Source organism: Embiotoca jacksoni, unplaced genomic scaffold (assembly GCF_022577435.1).
Source record: "Embiotoca jacksoni isolate LCO1_2020_lvr unplaced genomic scaffold, fEmbJac1.0.p SCAF_2, whole genome shotgun sequence".
In the NCBI taxonomy this organism is placed as follows: domain Eukaryota; kingdom Metazoa; phylum Chordata; class Actinopteri; family Embiotocidae; genus Embiotoca; species Embiotoca jacksoni.
In genome coordinates, this window is record NW_027185340.1 from 21,874,474 (window position 1) to 21,897,254 (window position 22,781).

The following is a 22,781-nucleotide window of genomic DNA, read 5'->3' on the forward strand; positions in this document are numbered from 1 at the left end:
ATGGGGTTAAAAAAAACAAAAAAAACTCTTGACTCTCTGCTGTAATTTAAGGTGAAGGAATTGGAATTTTAAATATGTTTCCGTTGGTCCCACAATGTCACAATTAGTACATGAGATCACTTTGAGACTATTATTACCTGGAAGTCAGGGAGTCAAATTCAGTAGAAGTAGTTCATATGCACTGCTGCATACCTTGTGCATAATTCAGGAATGCTAGGGGTCATAAAACACCACCTGCCCCCTCAATGCAGAGCTGCGGTCGCACAAGTCCGCCCCTGTCGCTGCATACCTCGGCTACGTGGTCATCGGTAAACACCCTTGTGAGAGCGCGGAGCTCCAGCGGGGGGTCAAAACAAGCCGGCGGCCCCTCCCTGCCTGTGATGCTCCCCTGTGATCAGACATTTAAGACCATCTGACGGTCGTATGTAGAAGAACATAATGTCGTACATTCTGCCACGGCAGCGTTACTCCTGCGGGGCGGGAGGGATGACGTGGGGAATAAATGCATATGTTTCTGTCAGGAGCCTCACGCGAGGAGACGAAGGTCAGCGTGAAACACTTCCACTTCAGGGGACACGATGAGAAGGGGGATGTTGGAAAAGGTTTTCTGTGTTCGGTACAGATGATGAGAAGACAGGGAGCATTATGTCAAGGATTATAAAGGCAGAATTTGCAGCAACACGGACAGACTGTGGGGCAAGTTGAGTTCATCCGTGAATCCGAAGCTCGTGGTGATGCCAGTGTTTCTGTCATTCAGTATCTTCAAAGTCTACAATTTGTACTACTTAAAAATATTCAGTGTTTTGACAGAAATGTACTGATTACTGGATGAAAAGGTATCTGAAAAAGATTGTAGACAAACCCGAGACAGTAAACCTCCCAATTACCCAACCTCCCAACCTGACACTGCAAATATAACTGGGAATCTAATAACAACAATTTCTAATTTACACCAAGCTTCACTGTTTCCACTGAGTTGTGTAAATAAAGGTTTTCATATCCACCAACATATCTGCCAATTTATCCATCAGGCTCCAGTAGTTATAGCAGATAAATGCTAAAATGCTCACAATGGTAACTTAGAGGTGTTAAATGAGAATAATGTCAACATCTTTTTTAGTGTTTTATTGAGCTAACCTTTGCCAATTGAGCAATTTCCCCTGTTTAATGCACTCGATGAAAAAAACTAACTGATCATAAAAGGTATTAATGTTCATCCCAAGCGGGACGTGAACATGTGAACCAAAATTTCATGGCAATGGTTGAGTTTTTCTTTTTGAACTGACCTACCGACAAAGACCTACATGAGGTAGCTCGTAAGATAAGAAATGTAAATATAGATACGTTTATTCTTTCTTTATTTTGGTTCAGGTAGTTTAAGTGTTATTGCAGTGCATTACCTCTGCAATGGCACGATAGGTCGAACTTCTGTTGTAATAAAGAGGTGGACATTGTGAGGTCATTAATTTAGACAATCAAAATAGATGTATTTGCCCGACTTGAGTCGCTGTGTGTGACAAACCACTCATTTAGCAAATATCTCCCCAGCAGCTGTTCTGTGTGGCCACTGAAAAAATGTTTGTACAAAAAATGTCTCAGATTGTGCAACACAACACTGTTTCAACCAATCAGCAACTGGGGGCGCTCAGGATGATGCACAGGAGCTCCACAACATCGAGGCTGCTCACAGGCGGCAATAAGTGTCCCGGGTGATGCAATCCCACGACGGCAGCTCTAACGTACATTACGTAAACTGAAGTAAATAAATACATGAACAAAAACAAAAAGGGTAGTGGACGGGAGAAGGGAGGGTTGTAGTTGTTTGGCTGTTGAAATATCAACAAGCTTTCTTCTGAATCGCTGACTTTGCGTTAAATGAAATAATAAAGAGGTAATGAGCTCAAGTACCAGAGACAAAACCAAACCTGGTGGGACGTCCCAGAGGATCATTTATTTTCTTCTTTGTTTTTGTTCCATTTAAATGTTTATCTCTTCCTTCCTTGTCTTTGTACTCCACTTAGTTAAAGTCTCACGACACTTGCCAACCTTTCCCTCTTGACAGAAGACCCTGGAGCTTGTTTCCTGTCCAACTGGGCGGCTCACAAGCCTCACATATGTTCAGAGAAGATTTCCACTTGGCTGGCAGGTGATGTGATCTGGTTTGTTACCAATATTGAAAAAATGCTCGATACGATCCCCATCTGACAGGTTTCGACATGGTTGTGGTTTTAAATCATCATCTACTATTCCAACCATTTTGTTCAGCAATCAACCTTTAATTGACCTGGTTCTATTTCAAAAGCTGGTTGGCAGGTAGATTAGCACAAGAATTTCACATGATAATTATCCTGACGCATGAAAATAACAGATGAGTCGAAGGCATTTCCTTCACCACATTACTCATTTCACTTATTGGACATTTTCCAGTCTCGTACTGCACCCAGCTACCACAGCAGGCGTGAAGAGAAGCTGCATTCAGTCTTTTCTAGAACGTGTCTGCAGCCAGTTTAACATCCAGCATCTACACTGGAAGTAGGAACGAGATGTGTTTGCAGCTTGTGATGACCACATGTTTACATGCTAACTAATATCTAAGAGCTCTCACAGCATAATGTACAGAGAGACATCGGCATCACAAGTTCCACAGCAGCAGTAAATCGGCTCCTCATCGTATTATTACAACAGCCACTGTGACTGCAGAATGTGTTGCTGCGTTTCTTACTATATTTGAACAGAACGAGCTGTTTGCCGGTGGGTGCTGAAAATATGCTAAATAACCAAGTATTACTCATTTGGAGATTCATTTGGTTTGTTCCACAATTTTTTCAAATAAATCAGATTACATGCCGACAGAGTAAATCATTTTCTGATTAATTAGCATTAACTACTTCTTAAACTGCACCACCATACCTTGAAAATGTTCACAAAAGAAACTGCTACTGCAGCTGTAAAATATTTAATGCTTAATGTAATTTTGCACCACAACTGGTGTTTCAATCTGATATATGTGGTAAAGATGGTGTCGTAAGGCTTTATGACCTCATCATAAACGGGGACGTGCGTTTCCAGCTTTCAGATGTTTGTGTGAACCACTCAGGACTACAGCTTTCTACTCGATTGGGAAGGGGTTATTTTGGGAGTCCATATTACTACAGGTCAATCAATGTTGCAAGCAGTGAGCTGAATCTGAAGAAAGTTTTTGCAGAAACCAAATCAAATATTCAGCATCAGTTCACTTTTCTTTTCTCTGTGAATTTTGGACAAGTTCTGGAGCTTCATAGCCGTCAGAATAAGGCGTTTTAAATCCGCTCCGACTCGCACGTCTCTGACTGGCTTCTTTTTCATATCAGGAAGTGAATGATGCTCATAAAAATGATGTCGTGTGTCAAGCGGAAGTTAAAAAACTTGAAAATGATGAGTCCTACAGTATTGCTACACTAAACTGTTTAAGTTGAAATGTTTTTAATAAAAAAATTAAAAAAACATGTTAACTTAGAGTTTGGTCTTATGTAATGCTAAAGTGGAAAATGTCTCCAAGCTGTGATATTCTATACATAGATATAAAATATGTTAATATCATTATGGGAATAACCATGTCAACTATGTCGCCAGGAGCTATAACCCAGCCGATGCAGAGCAAAGAGCGGCCAAACATAAAGAGCTCTTGCGCTGGACCCCCTCTGCCTTTTCCCTGGAAGTCTCCATCCCTTTGGGCCATTTCTGAGAAGGACACAGCCCTCACTGTTTGTACAGATAAAACTTTGTATAGACAAAAACATGTTGGTTTTTTTTAGATTTCTGGGTGGCAGGCCCAATGGTGCCAAGTTGCATAAATGTTTCCCCATCTCTGGGATCTCTTGCCGCCATTCCTGCGATGCTTTAGGCGCCGTGTCCGAGCATTAGCATTCCATTCCACAAGTAAGTACAAGTAAAATGCCACCGCTGAATCATGGGACCGTCTACCCCCACCAAAATAAACCAAAAAACAAGATATATGGCTGATCTCTAGCTGGGAATAGGCTTTGGGAATGCGTTAGGACAGGTCCAACCTTAAAAATCCACCAGAAAAATATATGTATAAATGACACTATTCTGCCAAAAACACATCTTATTGACACATAAACGCACGGCATACTTATTCCCTAATGTTTACCAATACATACCAACGCTAGGGTAACTCTAAACCGAAGTTTGGACTATGAATTGGATGACACGCCACCTGAATCTAGCAGAAACTTTAATTTTCCCCAGAAATCGTTTTACTTCACGCAACAAGATGTATTCTATTTTAAAATCTTACTTTTATAAAATAGATTACGCAAGTGAGTAAAATAATTCCACTTGTTTTGGAAGTGAGGCCTTCAAATAAAGCACGTCTCTGTCATTTAAAATATATATAAAAGAAAAACAAGACTTGCACAGGAAATTCTTGAAACAATCTCGTCCTGAGGCAAAAATCTTTCCTACATTAGCAGGAAAACAACAATTCAAGCCTGAGTCGAAGCCAATCTGAATCAAGCTGCAGTTCCTCCGATGGCCACCAGATGTTGACTTCAAGGAAACTCCAACTACACTAAAATCAAAGGGGAAAAAAACTCTGAAGATAATTAATTTAAGTGAGAGTTTTGTGTTTTGGGTCGTGATGTGACAGGTTTCCAATCCTATCACTGCGCTTCCTCTTTTTACCAGACTGTACTGCAGTTTCTCTGTTTGTCTCCACAAGACAATAACGGCCCCTTCTCACTATGAGTAGGAAAGAAAATATGATTGGCGGTCTTGGTCTGCACAGAATATTCAGTAACATGAGCACTTAGCAGATAAATAATAAGATAATAAGATCTTATCTGCCCCGATAGATTTGAGTGAATGTAGAGGGTAATGTTGTATTTGGGACAGAACACGACTTCCTAACGGAAAAGTTGCCGACAAGTTCGATGGGCAACTGAGATGAAGAGAAAGCAAGCGGCACAGACTGCCTAGATAATATATCATCCAAGACGTATCGCATGTCTGCAGGTAGAAGTGACAATTGAGGGGAAACTTGCTGCAGTTGTGCGACTGAATGTGTCGTCTCCGTGTGTAACGCATTTTGTAGAAACACAGCTCAGCAGAAAAGATGTGCGATCCAACGTTAGCTTTCAAAACTACCTGCATCCCATTACAACCCATGGTTATGATCCCTGAGCTTACATCTCGTGATCATCACAGTGACTCTCTCATCCTACTGCGCACCAAGCTTCTTCACCATTAAACACTCAACACCGCTTCAACGGCCAACATCTGCCCACATCTGTCTGTGGTCCGGTGGTGATTTCCCACTGCAGTCATCCCTGCGGTTCTTCCCCTGACAGATACCTCTAAGGGGCCTGACAATGAAATCCAGCTGTGGCCTGATACCTGACAGCACACTGTTGCACCACCAGTCTGGGTCCAATTGTTTAAAAAAAAAAAAAAGAAGAAGAAAAAAAAAAGCAACCTCCTGCAAGAGGAAATAAAACAGGCAGGAACATAAAGTGTCTAATTAAAAGTTAAGATTTACTGATGTGCCCTGATGAACTGATCAAACACCTGAACTGATCTGACCAACAGCTGCTGGCTATTAAACACAGAAAGAGTGTGTCAGAGAGGAGGAGTGTGTGTGTGTGTGTGTAGCAGTAGTAGTAAGTAGCACACCTGAATGAAACACATGGTTGCATCAGAGCCAGACTATGAAGTGAAAATAACAAATTCAGACCAAAGGACCCTTTTTAAATCTCAACAGTAACAGAAACAGGGATTTTGCTTGTTTGTTTTTTTCAGGTTGTTTTGAACCACACGTCACAACTGTTTCGTTGCTCCACAGCTGTGCATGCTGTCCAACACCATTTAAACACTGAAATGAGTGCAGGATGTTTTGATACACAACATATTTGCAGCAAAACTATATCTGCATAACTTTTAGTGGTCCTCAGCAAGGGGCTTGGGCCCCGTCGACGTCCCTAAATTGAGGTCCATACAGAAAACTGCAATTACTTACAATTAGAACCAAAGTTTGATGTATAAATCAGACTGAGTTTACTCTCCATTTTTACACCAAAGCTTTAAAACCGTTACAAAATGGTGTCTGTGTATTTTTTTTTGAGTGGGGCCCCTGGACGAGAAGAAGTTTGGAAACCCCAGTTTAGTAGCTGTAAGGCCTTCCTCACTGTCAGGCTGAGAGGACACACATTCCTATGCAGACAAAAATGAGGTGCTCCTGTTAACCCCAAAGAGGTTCAAACTATGAGGAGGGGGGGGGGGGGAAGCCTTTAGTTTCCCAGTTCCTTCAACTTTAACACACCCTGAGCGGAGCTTTTTCCTCAGCAACAAGTCGTGGAAATAAGTTCCCCACCACTCCCCTCCCCAGAAAAACTAACTCTCAACTTACCATGTGATAGAAGGAGCAAGAATAACTCAAGATCTGGAGAGTAAATTCCGTCTTTTTAAAGTCCGTTTCTCGGCTGCCGAGCGCGTCGACACGGCGGAGGAGCTCAGTGAAGACGGAGGAGCGGGGTAAATATGATGAAATGAGCCTCCATTTTCTCCCTCAGACTCCAGGCAGCAGCAGAAATGCAGCACAAAGTTGGACACTCGCTGCATTGTTAACATTCCACAGGTCACGTGACGGACCGACGCACGTCAGCAGTGAGCCGAAGATCGTCTATTACACACACACACGAGTCACTCGGTGGATTTGCTGTTTTTGTACGCCCGACTATGAGTTCGGCGCTATTATTGAAGTGCTTTAACACATGCAACTCAACAGTCATGTGAATATCATGAAGGGAATCAATTAAAACTCGGCGCAGGCAGGTTTTTTTTTTTTTGGGGGGGGGGAAGCAACTGTAAGCTGTAGCTGGCACAAAATGCCACACCTTTTTTTTTTTTTTTCCTTTAATCATTGGACTATTTAGCTGCAATGTCAAAGCTTCAATTAAGTACATTATAAATTTGAACATTTATAATACCTTATTGGACCATATTTTTTGCATATTTGCACACCACATAACATAACTAATCACCTTATTGAAACCGAGTGATCAGAAAATTGGATACCAAACAAATATTTTCACAGTCACCCGGGGAAGGCAGGACGGCTCTGAATAAAAGGAAACCTCAGGATTACTGGTTCTTTGAGAAAAAGAGATGTGCATTAGCTGTGTGGTGCACATCTTAAAATATGAGTCTGTACAAATGCAACATAAAGCTTTGTCTGTTTTTAAAAGAGCAAATCCTGACAATAATCTTTCGAACAAAATTTAATTGTAAAGTGAAAATTGTAATTAATATATAAAGACTGCAGTAGTTTGTTGGTAGGCTGACTTTGTAAAATTCTGCACGGTGACTTTAAAAAGGAAGAGAGTGAGACATCTTCCGTTTCCCTCCTCTCTGACCGCACATATTCAAGGCGGAGCTTCCGCCAAAGCATTTCTGCCTTTGATAAACTAAAAACTACCAGTACATTACACATTACATTACTCTGTCACTACTCTCCTGGAGGGAAAGCCAAAGACAACAAATCAGTGTAGAAGTGAATAAAGGCCAACAATGTTATCAGTTGTAACAGTGTTGAACAAAGAGGACATCACACATTTAAATATCTGTACACAAACAGTAAACATAATTATGAAGTATTGAAGAAGCTGTTGCATTTCCTGAACTTTAATTTTTCAGCCACAGAACAGAAGCCGTATTAAAACCAAACAAGAAACTCAACCGCTCCCGGTTTCACGTCATGGAAGCACATGCACCCGCAACACGAAGGTAAACACACAGCTCAGAGAACAAACAGGGACATTTACCATTTCATTCATCTCAACCTCCAAGCTCTTATTTTAGAATCAGCAGCTGTGTGGCGGTTTCATCAGCTCCCTCATGTAAAAAAAAAAACAAATTAAACTTGTGATCTTGCAAGCACATAACAGATTCAACTGACATTCAGCTCACCACGTAACTATTCTTAACACTGCTATTTGGTCAACGCTCCTCCGGGACACAAAAAGTGCTGCATTTCATGCTTTCAGAAGCAGGAGAACATCAACTGAAGTTGTAATAAGACATTTCTTAACTTACTCAAGCAGCATCTCTCCTGTGTAACAGCATTTTTCGCGACAGTTTACAGCCATCAGTGCGGTGAGACGGATCACATCCTTCATTTTAGTACACTCATGCAGACTTACATGCGAGTCCTCCTACTGGTGTAGTACTTGAACGCTGACAGGGTAGTGTTGTTCTGCACGTACTGAAATAACATTTCAATGCACCACGTGTCAACATAACTGCCGGCTTTAAGTATTTTACCCAGAAATCAACGTGTCTTTGTGCCCTCTGCTCAACGCACTCAATAAAACCCACTAATGGCTTCTATCCAACAGCAGCAAGGTGGTATTCAGTGTAAAACTCTGCTGGCATACTGCGGTACTAACACTCACTATTTTGAGTGCACGAGAGCGTTCACACTCGAGTAGGGAAACATGCAGGACGCTCACAAGAGTCCTAACATGGAAGAGCTGTATTCGTGAGGGTGCTAAGGGACGTACTGGTGCGTTCCAGATGAGACGTCCCGTAGGACGCCAACAAACAGTGCTCTTCAATGTTCGGACTCGTACTTTGAGCAGGAATTTTGACTGAGCGGTGTTGTTTCAATCTGCTGCTCTGCACCGACAGGAAATGACCTCAGCATGTGAACACATCACCCGCCAACGTATCTGCAGCTTTCATTATTTGAGTCAGAAATCAACGTGTTTTTCTGTTTAACACACTCAATAAACACAGAGTCTTCAGTCCAGCAGCAGTAGTGGAAAATTAACACTTTTGTTCAGTGTTCAGGAACAGCTGCAGCTTCCTCAGACCCTTAATGTGAAAAGTCTTTACGTCGGTGGCCCCGCCCCTTCCTCTACGGAGCCAAGATGTCGGCCGTTTAGGGTGGAAAGTGTCCAGTGTTTCATCGTCAATTTTTGAACCATTTTAAGTCCATGAAGTCCATCATCCGGGCACTTGTGGTGCACTGCATTCGTCCATACTTGTCTGTGAGAGCACACCGATGCACCCGAAGCAGTGAGCGTCAGTACGTAAATACGCCGTTCGGAAAACAGCCGGAGACTTGACTTCAGAAAGGAAGTTCATCCAAAGCATGCAAATACTGAAGAAACATATCGAGCGTAGTATTGCTGATTAACTTCATGTTTCTGGTTTTAATAATTTGAATAAGAAAGGTGCACGTTAGCCGTGGCTGGTTAAAAAAAAACTAAGGAAAGCGTCGATTCAACAGCAAAATAGTTTGATGCGTTTCAGGAAGCCCAGGAGCGAAGATCAGGAGCCCGTGAAAACATTATTGGTCGGAGGAGACGCACACCGAAGCTCCAGAGGCCCGAGAACAGAAGGCACATTTTCCCCCCGGCGCTGCTCGCCACCACGAGGCAACACACCTCTTAAAGCCCGGCACCTTCAGCTGAGCCTCTGTAGTGTGAAAAACCTTTCCCCAATTAGTTTTAGGCCCTGAGCCAGTCAAGACAACAAAAACACTGTTGTAAAGTTAAACCTTTCGACACGTCGCTGATAAACTGACTGTTTGGAATTCATACGCATTAAATGGGAGAGTTAAAACACATAAAGATGAATGGGCACATGAATTACTGTACACGTGTGAAGCTTAGAGAAGGGTGCTTTATGTTTGAGTGCTGACTCTTTACACACATTTGGTTTAGGTGCTAAACCAGAATAAAGGTTTAAAGCGTACTATATGATGCAAAAATAAATATCTGTAGAAAACTGATTCGGAGCAGCTTTACAAACTAAGGCACCAGCGATGCAGGACAAATGAAAAGAGGCGTCTGAATGAGCAGGCCGCTGTTGGGCGCAGATATAGTGTGCATCAAACAACTATTAAAAAAAAAGGTCAGAGATGCATTCGAAAGGCTGCGAAACGTTTGCTCGACAAAACAGCCTCCAGCCGCGTCCTGGAACGAAGGGGAACGTCTCTGCGCTCATTAGTCCAAACCGGTTCCCGTCACGAAGAACAGAACACACTCAACAAAACCGGGGAGAATTCCTCCATCACACATCAGGATATTCTCTGCTGGAGCCGATGTGTTAATTAAACCCCGTCAGCACGTCGGTGTGTGAAGAAGCACTCGGAACAAAACACTGCGAGCCTTCGGGGACACGTTCCTCTCAGAGAACAACTTTAAATCACATAATTTGCATGACTGTAAAGAATTGCAGAAGCATGTAAGTGAAGATGATAATTACAGCACACAACTGCCTTTACATGACGCTTTTCTCTGTGACACAGCAGCAACCACATCTCATGAGATTGTCCTGCTTCTTTCTGTCATGTTAGATCAACTTGTGGACAATAAATCTGGAACCATGAGCGGGAAAAAAAACCACAATCGCCAGCACAAAGAACATTATTTTAAGAGCTTTGTATAAAATAAGGTTTAACTTTTAAAAACTGTGCAGTCTGTTCACACTAGTGCAGCCAGCGGGGTGAATATTGACATCATTGTTAGTTACAGAGCTCCGGTTGGAACCTTTTTGCTCCTTTAAGGTTTTCGTTTCTGCAGGAAGGAGCTGTTTGTTTGGTAGAAAATAAATCACAGATAACAAAAGCTCTGCTGAAGAGGACACCCGATGTTTCCGCCAACTCGGTGTTGAAAAACTGTGTGAGAGCACAGCTGTCCCTGCACGGTGAACCAGCAGGTTAAACTCTGACCCATGAGGTGAAGCATACATGTTTGCCTTGTGTGTATTGTATTCTATAAGCAGTGGAAGAATAAAGAGGTGGTTCAACACAAACAGAGGGAGGATGAAAGTAGTTGGCTGCTGGGGATGTTTGCAGAATCTTGCACGACACAGGAGCGGATCAATGGGAACACACACACACACACTGCAGTTCATATACGTCAGCGTTTACAAAGGGCTAATGAAGACTAATTTAAAGATAGATCACAGTTGTCGTCCAGAGCTTAAGTAAAAAAGAAAGAAAAAGAAATCCTTTGCAAGTCTTCCCGTCGCTGTCAGTTGACACTGAATGACATCATATCTCAGCAATGTGTTGTCTGGATTTGGGAGGAGTGCTGCTAATGCCAAGTAGAAACTGAGCCAGATAAGAGGGAGCGACGGACGCCGAGAGTGAAAATTGAAGTATGAATCGGTTTTGCGTAGCGGTGATGTTGACATGTGGGAGAGGAGTAAAGGGAACCGAAGCGCCCGACTGGTTTTAAGGAGGCATTTCTGAGCACATCACTCCAGTGGAGCAGCAGAGATGCACAGGTTGTTTAAGGCACAGGCTACTTGCACAATCTTATCAAAGGTGGAGAGGTTCGACGTGCGCTCGGGGGCGGTGGTGAAGGAGCTCTCGACGGGGCCCGTGAGCATGGCGTACCTCTGCTTCACCATGCAGATCACCCTCTCCACATGCCTCTGCACGCTCGCCGCCTCTGAGGACGCGTCGGCCGCCGGCGAGCCCTCTGACCTCCCGACCTCTTCTCCCGGGTAGCTGCCGCCGCCGATCCTAAACAGGGCTCCGCGGGCGGCCACGGACTCGCCGATGTCGAGATCTCGACTCGCCAACACGACGTCGCCCGGCAGAAGCTTGCAGAGAAGTCCGCAGCCCTCGGCCAGGCTCTTGTCACTGACGTTTCCCGGCACGCCTCTGGAGACAAAGGTGACGACGCCTTGTGGGGCCACACCAATCAGGTATTTCAACACGTTATAAGTTGTTCCCACCCGCTGATAGCTTGGCAGCACCCTCTGCTGCTGGTTGCCCCGGGAAACCGGCTCCTCAAAAGGCACCGTGAAACAGTCTATGATGACAGCGCAGTCAGGGTGGGAGGCACGCAGAGCTGCCGGCAGGTTCTTCCGGAGCTCAGCTCTGGAGGGCCAGAAGACAGCCGTCGGCACCAGAGTGGAGGACATGATGTTGACCATGCGGTGCACCGTTCTGGTCACCGTGCCGACTTTCACACCAAAGCGGTAGGCCAAGTCTTGATTGCGGAGGTCCAGACGGAGGCGCATCAGCGTCAGCAGCAGCTGCTGGAACTTGGAGAGCTTCACGTTCTTCATGCTGTCCATGTGAGGTGCCAGCAGCCACATGACCGTCTCCAGGACGAAGTAGTTTGGTAAACCAGTGTAAAACTTGACTTTCTCTGCATCGTTCCTTAAAGAGTTCTCAGAGAGGGACATTTTCTCCACAGACTCCCTCAGGGCCTGGTTCTCCTTCTTCAGTGCTTTCAGGATGTCATCGAAGTTGACGGGCGCATCCGACGCCTGAGAGAACTTTCCCTTCTTACTGTCACTCACAGATTCGTCCTCATCCTCGTCTTCCTCAGTGCTGAGTGAAGAGGACGCGCTTTCCTCCACAGCGGCCTCCTGCTTCCTGTCCTTTTGTTGCTCTCCCTGGTCATCCACCGCAGACCTGCCCTGTCCCTGGAGGAACAACAAGGCGTTGGCCGCCTCCACGCGTGCTTCCTGCTTGTCCTCTAAGGCACCCGGCTCCTTCATCTCTGGGGATAAGGGAGCTGTGGTGAACACGGAGGGAACATAATCTGCCGAACGAGGATTCTTCACCTGTTTACCTGCGCGTGGAAAAACAAAAACTAAATTTGTATCTGTTTTAGTCACTAAAACCCTGTAGCCATGAACCCACCATCATATTCTGTAGGCTATGATCATGTATCCTGACTTGGAGGAGAAAATACAAATAAAAAAACAACTAGATGGAGAATATTTAGTTACTGCAGCCCTCACAATAACTTTACATCAAAACTGGTGCTTTTCATTGAGACATAACTTAATAAAACTAAGATTCATGGTCATTTACATTTGGTAAAAAAAACTTAAGTGCAAGTTTGACATTTCTTTAAATATTCAAAGGCTCACAACAGCAAATGATTTTTATTTCTTCTATGAATTATCACTGGAGTTGATTTGTTTCAGGTTTTATCTGGAATTCAGAGTAAGTCATTTTCAGACTTTAACATGGTTTTGACCAGCTAGTAGTTAACAACAGGCTCATAAAACGATAGTAAAGCAATTAATCGATAATGAACTCCTAAATCAAGTGTAGTCGTCGTTGTAATTAAACCAAAAACGAAACCGAGCCTCGAGTTCAAGCACATAAATAAATTTAAAAAAAAAACCATCAGAAATAATACTCCGCTGACATGAAGACGAAGGTGAAGCTCTCTGAGCGTCAACATGGATCAGGACCTCGTTTCCGAGTTGTACCTGAGATGAAGTGAGTACTACACAACCGACTGCCGTCGTTGGGCACCCAGCCCTCCCGGTTCACAGCAGCTATCCAGCGCTGCTTCCTCTCGGGGTCCCGGGGGAAGCGGTAGAAAGATAAGGTGGTGCCTGGTGTCCTTCGGTTCCTACAGCCAGCCACCACACACGTGTGAACCATAGTAAGGCCACGGAGAAGCGTGGAGGTGTGCGCGGCTGTTTGTTGGGTGTTTTGACTCCCAAAATGGTGGCCGACCAAAGGGTGGCAAAAAAAAAAAAAAAAAAAAAAAGAAAAGAAGAAGGGAGGACCGTCATCAACCGTCGTTTGCATTCGCCGCTCTGATTGGACCACATCAGCGCGACGTCACTGAAATGCGATCTTTACTCACGCGGTGCTGGAGCAGCGATATGAAATGACACCAAATTACACCAAATATCGCGGATGTCTAACAATTTATGCAAACTGGAGCTTAAGTCATTTCAGTAGTTGAATATGAGGAACTGAAAAAAATAAAATAAGCCACACCCGGTGGAAACGTTAGTGGAGCAGTTAAGTGGCGAGTTTAGCAGATGTTTGGCTCCCTGAATGGTTTCAGCACCGTACACATGAAGCTGGAACATCTGGCTTTCATTCACAACAGACAACTGCATATCATTAAAGCACAAGAGAGGCTGCAATGATACTGCATAAAGAATGAACATCAAGTAGGCGTGCTACAGTCAACAACCTTTCTGCAGCCACATTATTAAAAATCAAACTATTCTCTATGACCAAATGATGCCTGCCTGTTGACTTTGCTCCTGAGCTGTTTTCATGATCTGAACTTCTGAGTGAACCTTTCACAAAAATGTGTTTCTGGCTTGGGGCCCCGACTGACCTCCAGCACACAGCGCAGTTCCCCCAGATAATCTGATGAATGAACAAGGTCATTGACGGAAGATTAACGGGAAACATTTACTGATTTAGTGGCATCACCGGGACTTCACTTCCCTCCCTCCAGGACATCTCCATCGGGCGATGACGAGCCAAAGCCAACCAAATTATTAGGGGAATAGAGGAATAAAATAGTCTTAATATTTTTTTCATAAAATATTAACATCATTAAAAGAGTCCTGAGAGTTTTGTTGTACTTTATTTACACTCTTTTCAGTCTTTTTATATACATGTGTTTCACTGCTCTTTTGTGTGTTTTTTTAAATTATTTTTTTTTATTGAAAAGGTAATAAAATAAGGCTGGAATCAGGCTAAATCCAAGGTTGAACTGTGGGAACGAGTGAAATATCTGCCTCTTGCAAGTGTGTGTTTCTGGATTTATGTAACAGAATGTTTTAACGCCCGGGTCTCCTCTGGTCAACTAACGCTGCAACCACAGAGGAAGAGTGTGTATGTCGTAAATCAAAGTGGAGTTCAGACCACGAGTTTATACTTTTTCATCTTTTATCCATCATCAGTTAACATCTTTTAAGTCAAATATCTTTTTATATACTGTACTACACTGTTACTTGGAATATGTTAAAATTGTATATACACTAAATTATGTAAGCACAAACTACTGACTCACCATTCATCACAACTATTTACAATTTACATACAAAAGCTGCCAGACCTGCTTTCTCTGGTGAAGTTCTTCCCGTCAGACTCCTCTTTTTGTTGCAGCTTGACTTAATAGAAGCCAAAGCAACAGTCCGAGTCGAGCACCTCTACAATGAGTTTATCAGGAGTCCAGATGAGAAGATATTCGGGCTACCTTCGGACAACCTTTAGTTGTGTGTGATCAGTTTGTACACAGAGGTGTTCCTGACTCCGTCCACATGCGTCATCCTCTTCAGCTCCGTAAGACAGAGGATGTACATAGGAGCTTTGGTCCCTACACTGATCACCCTCTTCAGCGGCTCCATTTGAAGTTCTGTTATTTCTCCTGCAGAGGGCGCCACAAAACAAAACAATCAATCAATCAGAGGATAAAAAATAAAAATAAACAAAAAGAGCTCAATGTTATTCGACTTCATGTTTTACTGCTTCATTTGATTGTTTGCCTGAATAAATCCATGTAAATCTGTAAAATCTGGCTTGTTGAATTGGTTTATGTGCTTAAACTGGGTGTGCTGTGCTGTATTGGCTCGGTTTAGAGCGACAGATGGTAATTTTTTTAAGAGCAAACATATTCAAGCCAAATAAATGTTAAACTGATGAGACACTCAAACTGATCTTCCAAAACCAGTTTCAGGTGCACATCCTGTTGCTAAGAGCAACAACTACAGAGACAGCTGAGCTGACAGATCTATGACCAAAGGAATAATGACAAGCATATTTTGTCTTGACTTCAAATGCTATATTCATCATGAATCATTAACTGTGGGTTCTATTTCATTTACAATCATTATGTGACCGTTTGTAATTTTAAACTTTTATTTAGACCAAGCCAGCCATTAACTACATACTAGTGGTCTGAGGCTAATGTCTTGCAAGTAGGTAGGTAGACCTGAGTGATCTGGACGAAATCAAATATCACACTATTTTTGACCAAATCCATTCATATTGTCAGAATATTGTGAGGATTATTAGTTTTGCTTTCACAAAATATTTACACAATTAATTTTTGATAATTAATCATCAGTAATGTGGATCTAAATATTAAGAGGGTAAATAATAGAACGGCTAGAAAAGTGTGGTAAATTCAGAAAACTAATTTCCTTACTGTAATGCAGTAATTCAACACCTCTGTCATATCACAATATTACAATATTCTAAATCTAAGATCATATCTTCTATTACAATATCGACATAATATCTTTATATTGGCCAGCAGTGCTTCCAAAGGGACTTCTATTTTAAACAAGACATATTTAAACAATAGCTTCCTTCAGCAGTGCAGTGGACTGCAGCACTGACCTTGGTGCTCTTCTATGAATCTGTTGATGTTGTGGACGGCCTGGTTGAGGTTGTACAGAGTCATCTGCCTCAGGTAGTTCGGTAAACTCTGGAACTCTTCCTCAGACACCACAGAGAGACCCTCATATCTGGGAACAGGACTGGACGGAGGAGGACGTGTTACAGTTAAGACTTTGACAGAAAAACTACAGGCATGAATTATATCAGGACGGCATGAATAAAGCAACATGGAAGGAAATTAACATCCTTCATGAGTGGAATAAATAGGACAGACAAAAATAGCCATCTCACAATTCCCACATCTATTTAAAAATATATACAAATTATACTAAATCCCTCAATATCTTAAATTAATGTTCTTTTATGCCTCTTAGGTATGGTCTAAAGAGGTCATGTCTGCCACTCAAGAATAGATACTCATACATAAAATCTTTATGAAGGTATCGACAGCTTAATCTAAAGAACTGTCTCTAAGTGGATCAATCCCTGGTTTGAGGTACATTAGGTTACCTGCGTCTGCCTTTTTCTGGCCTGACATGCGGCTGCACAGTCACTGTGGTTGTCTTCTTTGCCTGGGACACGAGCTACAAAATAAAAGAGACATCAGAGGCACATGACAAAAGTAGGACAGGGATGTTAAATTTGACTAGAGCCTGACCGATTTATCAGGCGCCAGAATTTATCGGCCGTTATTTGGCCAATGGCAGATAATGGCCAATATGAAAACTAAAAAAGAAAATTTAAACAAACATATAGCAGAAATAAATGCTTGTGGTTTTTATATATTTATAACTTTACATATAGTTATAATTATCAGAATCCCAGTAAAGCTTACCGTTTCCTGTATATACAGTAAATGTCTAAAGGATCTGCTGATATATCGACATCAGATTTTTTTTTGTACTCCCCAATATTGGTATCGGCCCTGAACATGCAGTATCAGACAGGCTCTAAATTTTACATTCAAAATGTGTCGGTCTGGGGGCGACCCCATAACCAAGTGGTCAGGATGCATACCACTTTGGCATAAATAGCATCAGCAGTGAGTCTCTGTTTCAATTTCAGGCCGGAAGCATGTTTACTGCTCTGTTTCCCCACATTTCCTTTGTCCTGACTACTGAATCAAAATAAAGGCAAAAATGCCACAAAATGGAATAAAATAAAAATCTTAAATTAAAAAAAAAAAAAAAAAAAAGTGCATCTAATCATACAGGTACAGAGTACTGTCAGCAGCAGATGGGATCTGTGGTGCATTAAACCTGCATGTGCGGTGTAATGACCTACTTTACAGATGTCTTGTGTGACAGAGCTGAGGTCTGGCATCTCCGGGGTGCTGGGCTCTTCGTAGCTCATCCTGATGTGAGGTGTCCCCAAGCTGAACTCCTGAGTGGGTCCATCCAGCTCCAGGCTGCTAACAGAGGGGTCTTTGGACACTTTTCCATGCTCACTGATCTTCAGGGCTTTTGCACTTCTCTGGAGGTGAACATGACAGAGGTAAAAACGCAAGCAAAGATTAAACAACAAGGAAAAAGCTTATCTTTTAAATTTTTTTTTTTACTTATTGCAGATTTCTTTTCATACCTTGTTTTATCTTATTAGCTTTTTGTGAAACTGAAAGTGTTTCAGTTTCTTTGAAAGATTAATTTGTCATATTTGGGCAATATATTCCTCTATATCAGAGGTCTTCAACAGGGGGTCCGCGGAGGTACTGCAGGGGGTCTGTGAAATTTTTGGTTGATTAAACAATTTTTCTTTTTTTTTTTTTTCACATTTTTTTCCCACAAATTTAAATGTCTTTAAATACACATTAACATGAATCCAACATATTGTAGCGAATGGATAAATGGAGGCAGAAGATGTTATCTTTCAGTCAGAAATGCATAAATTCAGCGACACACAGGAGCTCTCTCAAGCTAGACAGCGGTTCACTCACAGTGCGAGACTAGCTTGGACCTGTCCCGCCAAGCCTCCTCCAGTTTAATATAAAACACCATTTTATACAATATATATAGTAGGGGTCCCTGCTCCAACTCTCTTTCAGTTTGGGGATTGACCCCTGCTCTATAGAGTGTATTATGATGGTCTGAGACAACTGTGTTATACAGAGTCACTATCATTATCAAGCAACATTTCATCATGAGTCTAATGTAGCTTTTCACTGAGCAGAGTCAAAAACCTTTTAAATATAGATTGAAAACAAATCAATAATCAAGAATATTCCACCTTAAAAAGAAATACTTCAAATTATATTTAACTATATTGAGATATTACCTTCAAACCAAAAGGTCATCAACTTCTGTCCGAGACTGAGAACACTTCAGCAAATCACCAGCCTTCAATCACAAGGCCACTTCTGCTTTACTAATCTTTCAGACAGTATAGTCGGGTAAATGCTGGGACACGGCAGTCAGAGTGACCTGAGGCTATAAGAAAAACTTTCCATTGGTCTTACACTTTGTAAAGAATTTCCCAAAACGGACTCCAGGTTCGGCATCTCTGGCATCTGCTTGTCCGGCACATCGGACTCCCAGTTGCATTTGGAGCCGGTTGCTACGTTACGAGGTGGTGTAGGGTCGGAGGTGTGGCCTTCATCAGCAGTTTGCATGGCGATGGGCTCGGTCTGCCGTGCACTCTGTAAACAGAGGAAAAAAAGGCACAAAGTCTGAGCTGAAAGTTGTCGGGATGGGGAAATGAATTCATATCACACTGCTAGAAGCTGTAACTGATTTGACCTTCTTTGTGCTGACCAGTCGGTTCATGTATGGGGTTTTGAACGCTGGAACCGGAGGGGTGATGAGCAGGTTGCCAGGGTGACCGGGGAATTCTGGGTCACCGTTGCCTTGCGCGGGTGGGGAGCACTGACCGTTTGTCTTTCTGATCTTGAACCCCGGGGTACAAAACACAGGCTGCTCCGGGGACTCCAACTCCTCAGCTGACGGCCATAAGAATGATGTCATACAGAAGGACAGAGAAACACGTTTGCTTTCTAAGGAAATACTTTTATTAGTTTTCTGAAAAGCTTTGAAAGGTTGAGAACTGTTGTAGGAAGGACCCTCCCTCCTCCTGAGTCTGCACTGCAGAAACTGAGAGCCATTGTAGTTCTTAGAAATCTATTTTGGGGGCCTTTTTTTTAGCTCCTATTTTAAGGTATGTTCATTAGGAACTATAGTGATGTGAGCTTAATGTAAGGTGACTAAGCTGTTATATTGCTCTCTTCAAAGCCACCAGATTCCCTTGACAAAAACTAACACCAAGGTCCCACAGTAACGCAAACAAAATAACCACCCGAGGCAGCGGTAGACCATTATCTCTCATGTTCTGTGAAGTAAAATTACTGGTTTTGTCAAGGGAGTCTTGTTTTTTTTTTGTTGTTGTTTTTTAAAGAAAGCAATGTAACGGTGCAGTTTTACTGCCAGAAAGGGCTGTTTGATGGCAAGATACACTACATTTACCTGAGAGACAACTAATAGCCACTTTACAAAATGAGGTTTCACACATAAAAATACGTGTATAAAAGGCAGCATAATGTTATAGATTTAACTTTTGAGTGAGTGCAGAAGAGGAGGAAGCTCTGAGAGTTTCATACCCTTTGTCTGCAAACTCTCCATCACAGAGTTCACTGGGGGTTCAGGTATGTTCTGTGGTGGTCTGTTGAAGAAGAAGACACTCGTAAAGCAAAAAAAGCAGTGACTATTAAAAGAGCTCAAACCCTGTGTTTTGCCAGTAGAGGTCTATATAGATTAAGTATTGTTTATATTATGCATACTTTTTGTTCTTTTCAGCATTCTTCTGAAACAGATCCATAGTGAAGTCATTGTTCAGACACATGGTGTACTCCGAGATGCCAAAGTCATGCATCTGAGGTGTCTGCGGCTCGTCCTCATCCATCCGCAGGGCACATTTGGGAGTTATGGGCATGGGCGGCGGTGCGGGTGTGTTGAGTGAGGGGAGAGGGAGGCGCATCTCAGGCATAGGGGGAGCTTCAAAGCAGCCCTGCGCCAGAGTTCTTTTCAACTGCATCCCCGACAGACCGAAGTCAGAGAGCCGCGGGGTGCGCAGCCCATCAGTGAAAGGCGGTTCTGCCGTCGGAGGCGATGAAGATTGATTATCTCCGTCCTCCTCCTGGCTTCCCTCTTTTTCTTCTTTCATGGAGTCACTTTCCTCCTCATCTGCTACTTTATCTTCAGCCTCCGACTGCTGACTGCTTGCCTCTGTGTAAAAGGGAGTCACAGTAGAAAACACACTTTGACTGGATTGTGCAAAAACACGCATTCATAAACATTTTCAAAGATTGAATTACTGATGAAATACAGTCATTACTTACTGCGCGGCCTCTGGGTGTCGCAGGGAGCTTGGTACCCATATTTCTCCCAGTGTCCCTTCAGCGTCTGGATGTCCTTAGTGACCCTCTGCTCCATCACTCTGCAGGCTTTAATGAAGTTGCTCATCTCATTCTCCTGTGCTTTCTGCTGAGCCAGCTGATCCCTGATCTGCCCCTGCATGAGGCCAGAACAGAGCCGATCAGTATGGTCTTTCAAAAGCCCACAGATTTAATATTCTTCACAAACCTTATGTGGCATAAAGATGGCGAAAAGACGCTGCTTAAAACATTTTACAACTTTGGACACAAAGAAATCAAAAATAAGATTAAACCAGTGAGTTTGACCCTTTTTGGCTTTTGAAAGCTAATTTCAGCACCTGATACTACGGAGTGGTCTATTCTGCATATAAGAACACATGTATAACAAACGGATTGTTTATTTTTTGTATTGAAGTATATAGCAGCATCAAATATAAATACTCAAGTGAAGTAAAATGATTTCTAAACTGTACTTAAGTACAGTAGTAAATGTAGACAACTTAGTTACAATGCACCTATGACTGTTGGAAACCTGTCGGCGTAAGTAACTTAAACATAGTGTAGTCCTGGCGTATTTGAGCTACGTAAGTGCAGAGGCTGTGCTATGAAACAGCTTTAATGTTTCATTACACAGCTCCCTTAAAACGTCAGATTCATGAACGGAGTCTGGTGCAGTTTTCATATTCATTACCTTCAGCTTCCCGACGTCACAGTTCACTTCATGATACGCTCGCATCGCTTTCGCCGTGGTTTCTGAAATAAGAAGAAACTCGTTTTCACTGAAGCCAGCTGGACATGTCCTGAACACGTTTGGGAGGGTTTGCCTGTTTGACGTCACTCACCGCCGTCGCCGTCGTCGTTGCGGTTTTCAAAGGCCTGTTGGAGCTTCACCGTTTCTGAATCCACAGTCACCGCCAGTTTTCTCAGTTTGGAGAAGAACCGTGTTGTCGGGTCCATTGCAGATGCGCGTTTCAACTGAGTAATAATGCCTTGAATTCCTGTAGTGTCAGCAGCTCTCAGGCCGTTTGTTTAACTCCTCCTTTGGCAGAAAAACACAACTTTTTGATTTTGGCGCCTCTTCCGGCTTTGAGCGGAAAGCGCTTCTTCTTCCTCTTGGATTTGTGTGTGTGCTCGGTATTGGAAATACCTCATTAGCGCCCTCTATGTGTTGACAGTTGGGACTTGGGATTTTCACAAGTTTTGGAAAACAAGACAATACCAATTGATGAAATAACGTTTCATACAAAGTGCCTGCGCCACACCCTTGGAAACTAAACTTGTATCCAGTTATTTGAAATGGGATATTAATACTTTTCTATCTGAAAATTAATTTTATTTGGTTTACTATGAAACTATTTCTTAATATTTATAGAATAAAACTGTAGCCACAATGTGTTTTTTTTTTTTTTATTCCATTGTGTAAGCTTTTTAGGTCCATTTTATCTGAATTTAATATTCAGTTTTACTTTGTTTTAATTCTTTTAAATACTACTTGCTGGTATCTTTTTATATTTTGTTTATATCTTGTCTTACTTTTATATCCATTGTAAATCATTTTCAATTATATCATTATTGAAAGATGATAAACTAATTATTTTTGGCTTACAACTTCTACTATGGTTATATACCATTAATTATCTTTGATTTATTCTTTTAAATAAGACATCCACCTAAAAAAAAAGGATGTGTCTGCAGAAAATCAAAATTCTGTGTCATTAAAAATAATTACATGGGATAGAAAAGGGTCCCATTACTGGCAAATATACATATTAATTGCAATATTTATGCAATATATGTTATTTTGAATAGTTTGCGAGGGTGTATTTGGGTGTGAATTGAAATGGTCTCCTGCTCAGAATGGTGAAGGAAAGTTATGCTCCAGGTCCATGTCAACACTTTAATAGACCTCAGTAATAGCTTATGTCATGTTTGTCTCTATTTTAAATGCATTGGTTAGTATTTATTGGTTCTATGTGCGGGAATAACCTAAATGAGTGATTAAATAATGAATCCCTGCTGCCAGAAGATGGAGCTGTATAGACCTGGAGGAACCGAGGACAGAGCAACATGAACAAACTGAAATTCTTATGTTAGTTTCCATTAGGTGTAACAGGACTGTAACAGCAGAAACAAACACAAATGACCTGCACAGTTCATATAACTATGGTGTCAAAATGGAACACTTTACAGTAAAACTGATCATGAGAACCTGCATTTTTCTCTATGCAGGTATATCAACATTTGAAAGAGTAAAGCTAGTTTTACATTCACATCCATCCT

General features: G+C 42.2%; 2 protein-coding genes across 2 annotated transcripts; both read right to left on the reverse strand.

Moving 5' to 3' along the window:
• Positions 1–7,664: 7,664 nt before the first annotated feature.
• LOC138201504 (uncharacterized) lies at positions 7,665–13,473 on the reverse strand. Its single transcript, XM_069155055.1, has 2 exons — positions 13,252–13,473; positions 7,665–12,599 (listed from the first exon to the last, which is right to left on the reverse strand). The coding sequence occupies exons 1-2, from the start codon at positions 13,427–13,429 to the stop codon at positions 11,266–11,268; spliced, it is 1,512 nt and encodes a 503-aa protein (XP_069011156.1). The 5' UTR covers positions 13,430–13,473; the 3' UTR covers positions 7,665–11,265.
• Positions 13,474–14,285: 812 nt separating this feature from the next.
• On the reverse strand, positions 14,286–21,552 carry ska3 (spindle and kinetochore associated complex subunit 3). The gene is made up of 11 exons (XM_069153662.1): positions 21,344–21,552; positions 21,193–21,254; positions 20,466–20,637; positions 19,908–20,352; positions 19,728–19,789; positions 18,874–19,073; positions 18,594–18,773; positions 17,426–17,614; positions 16,652–16,725; positions 16,142–16,281; positions 14,286–15,167 (listed from the first exon to the last, which is right to left on the reverse strand). The coding sequence occupies exons 1-11, from the start codon at positions 21,456–21,458 to the stop codon at positions 15,010–15,012; spliced, it is 1,797 nt and encodes a 598-aa protein (XP_069009763.1). The 5' UTR covers positions 21,459–21,552; the 3' UTR covers positions 14,286–15,009.
• Between the last annotated feature and the right edge of the window lie 1,229 nt (positions 21,553–22,781).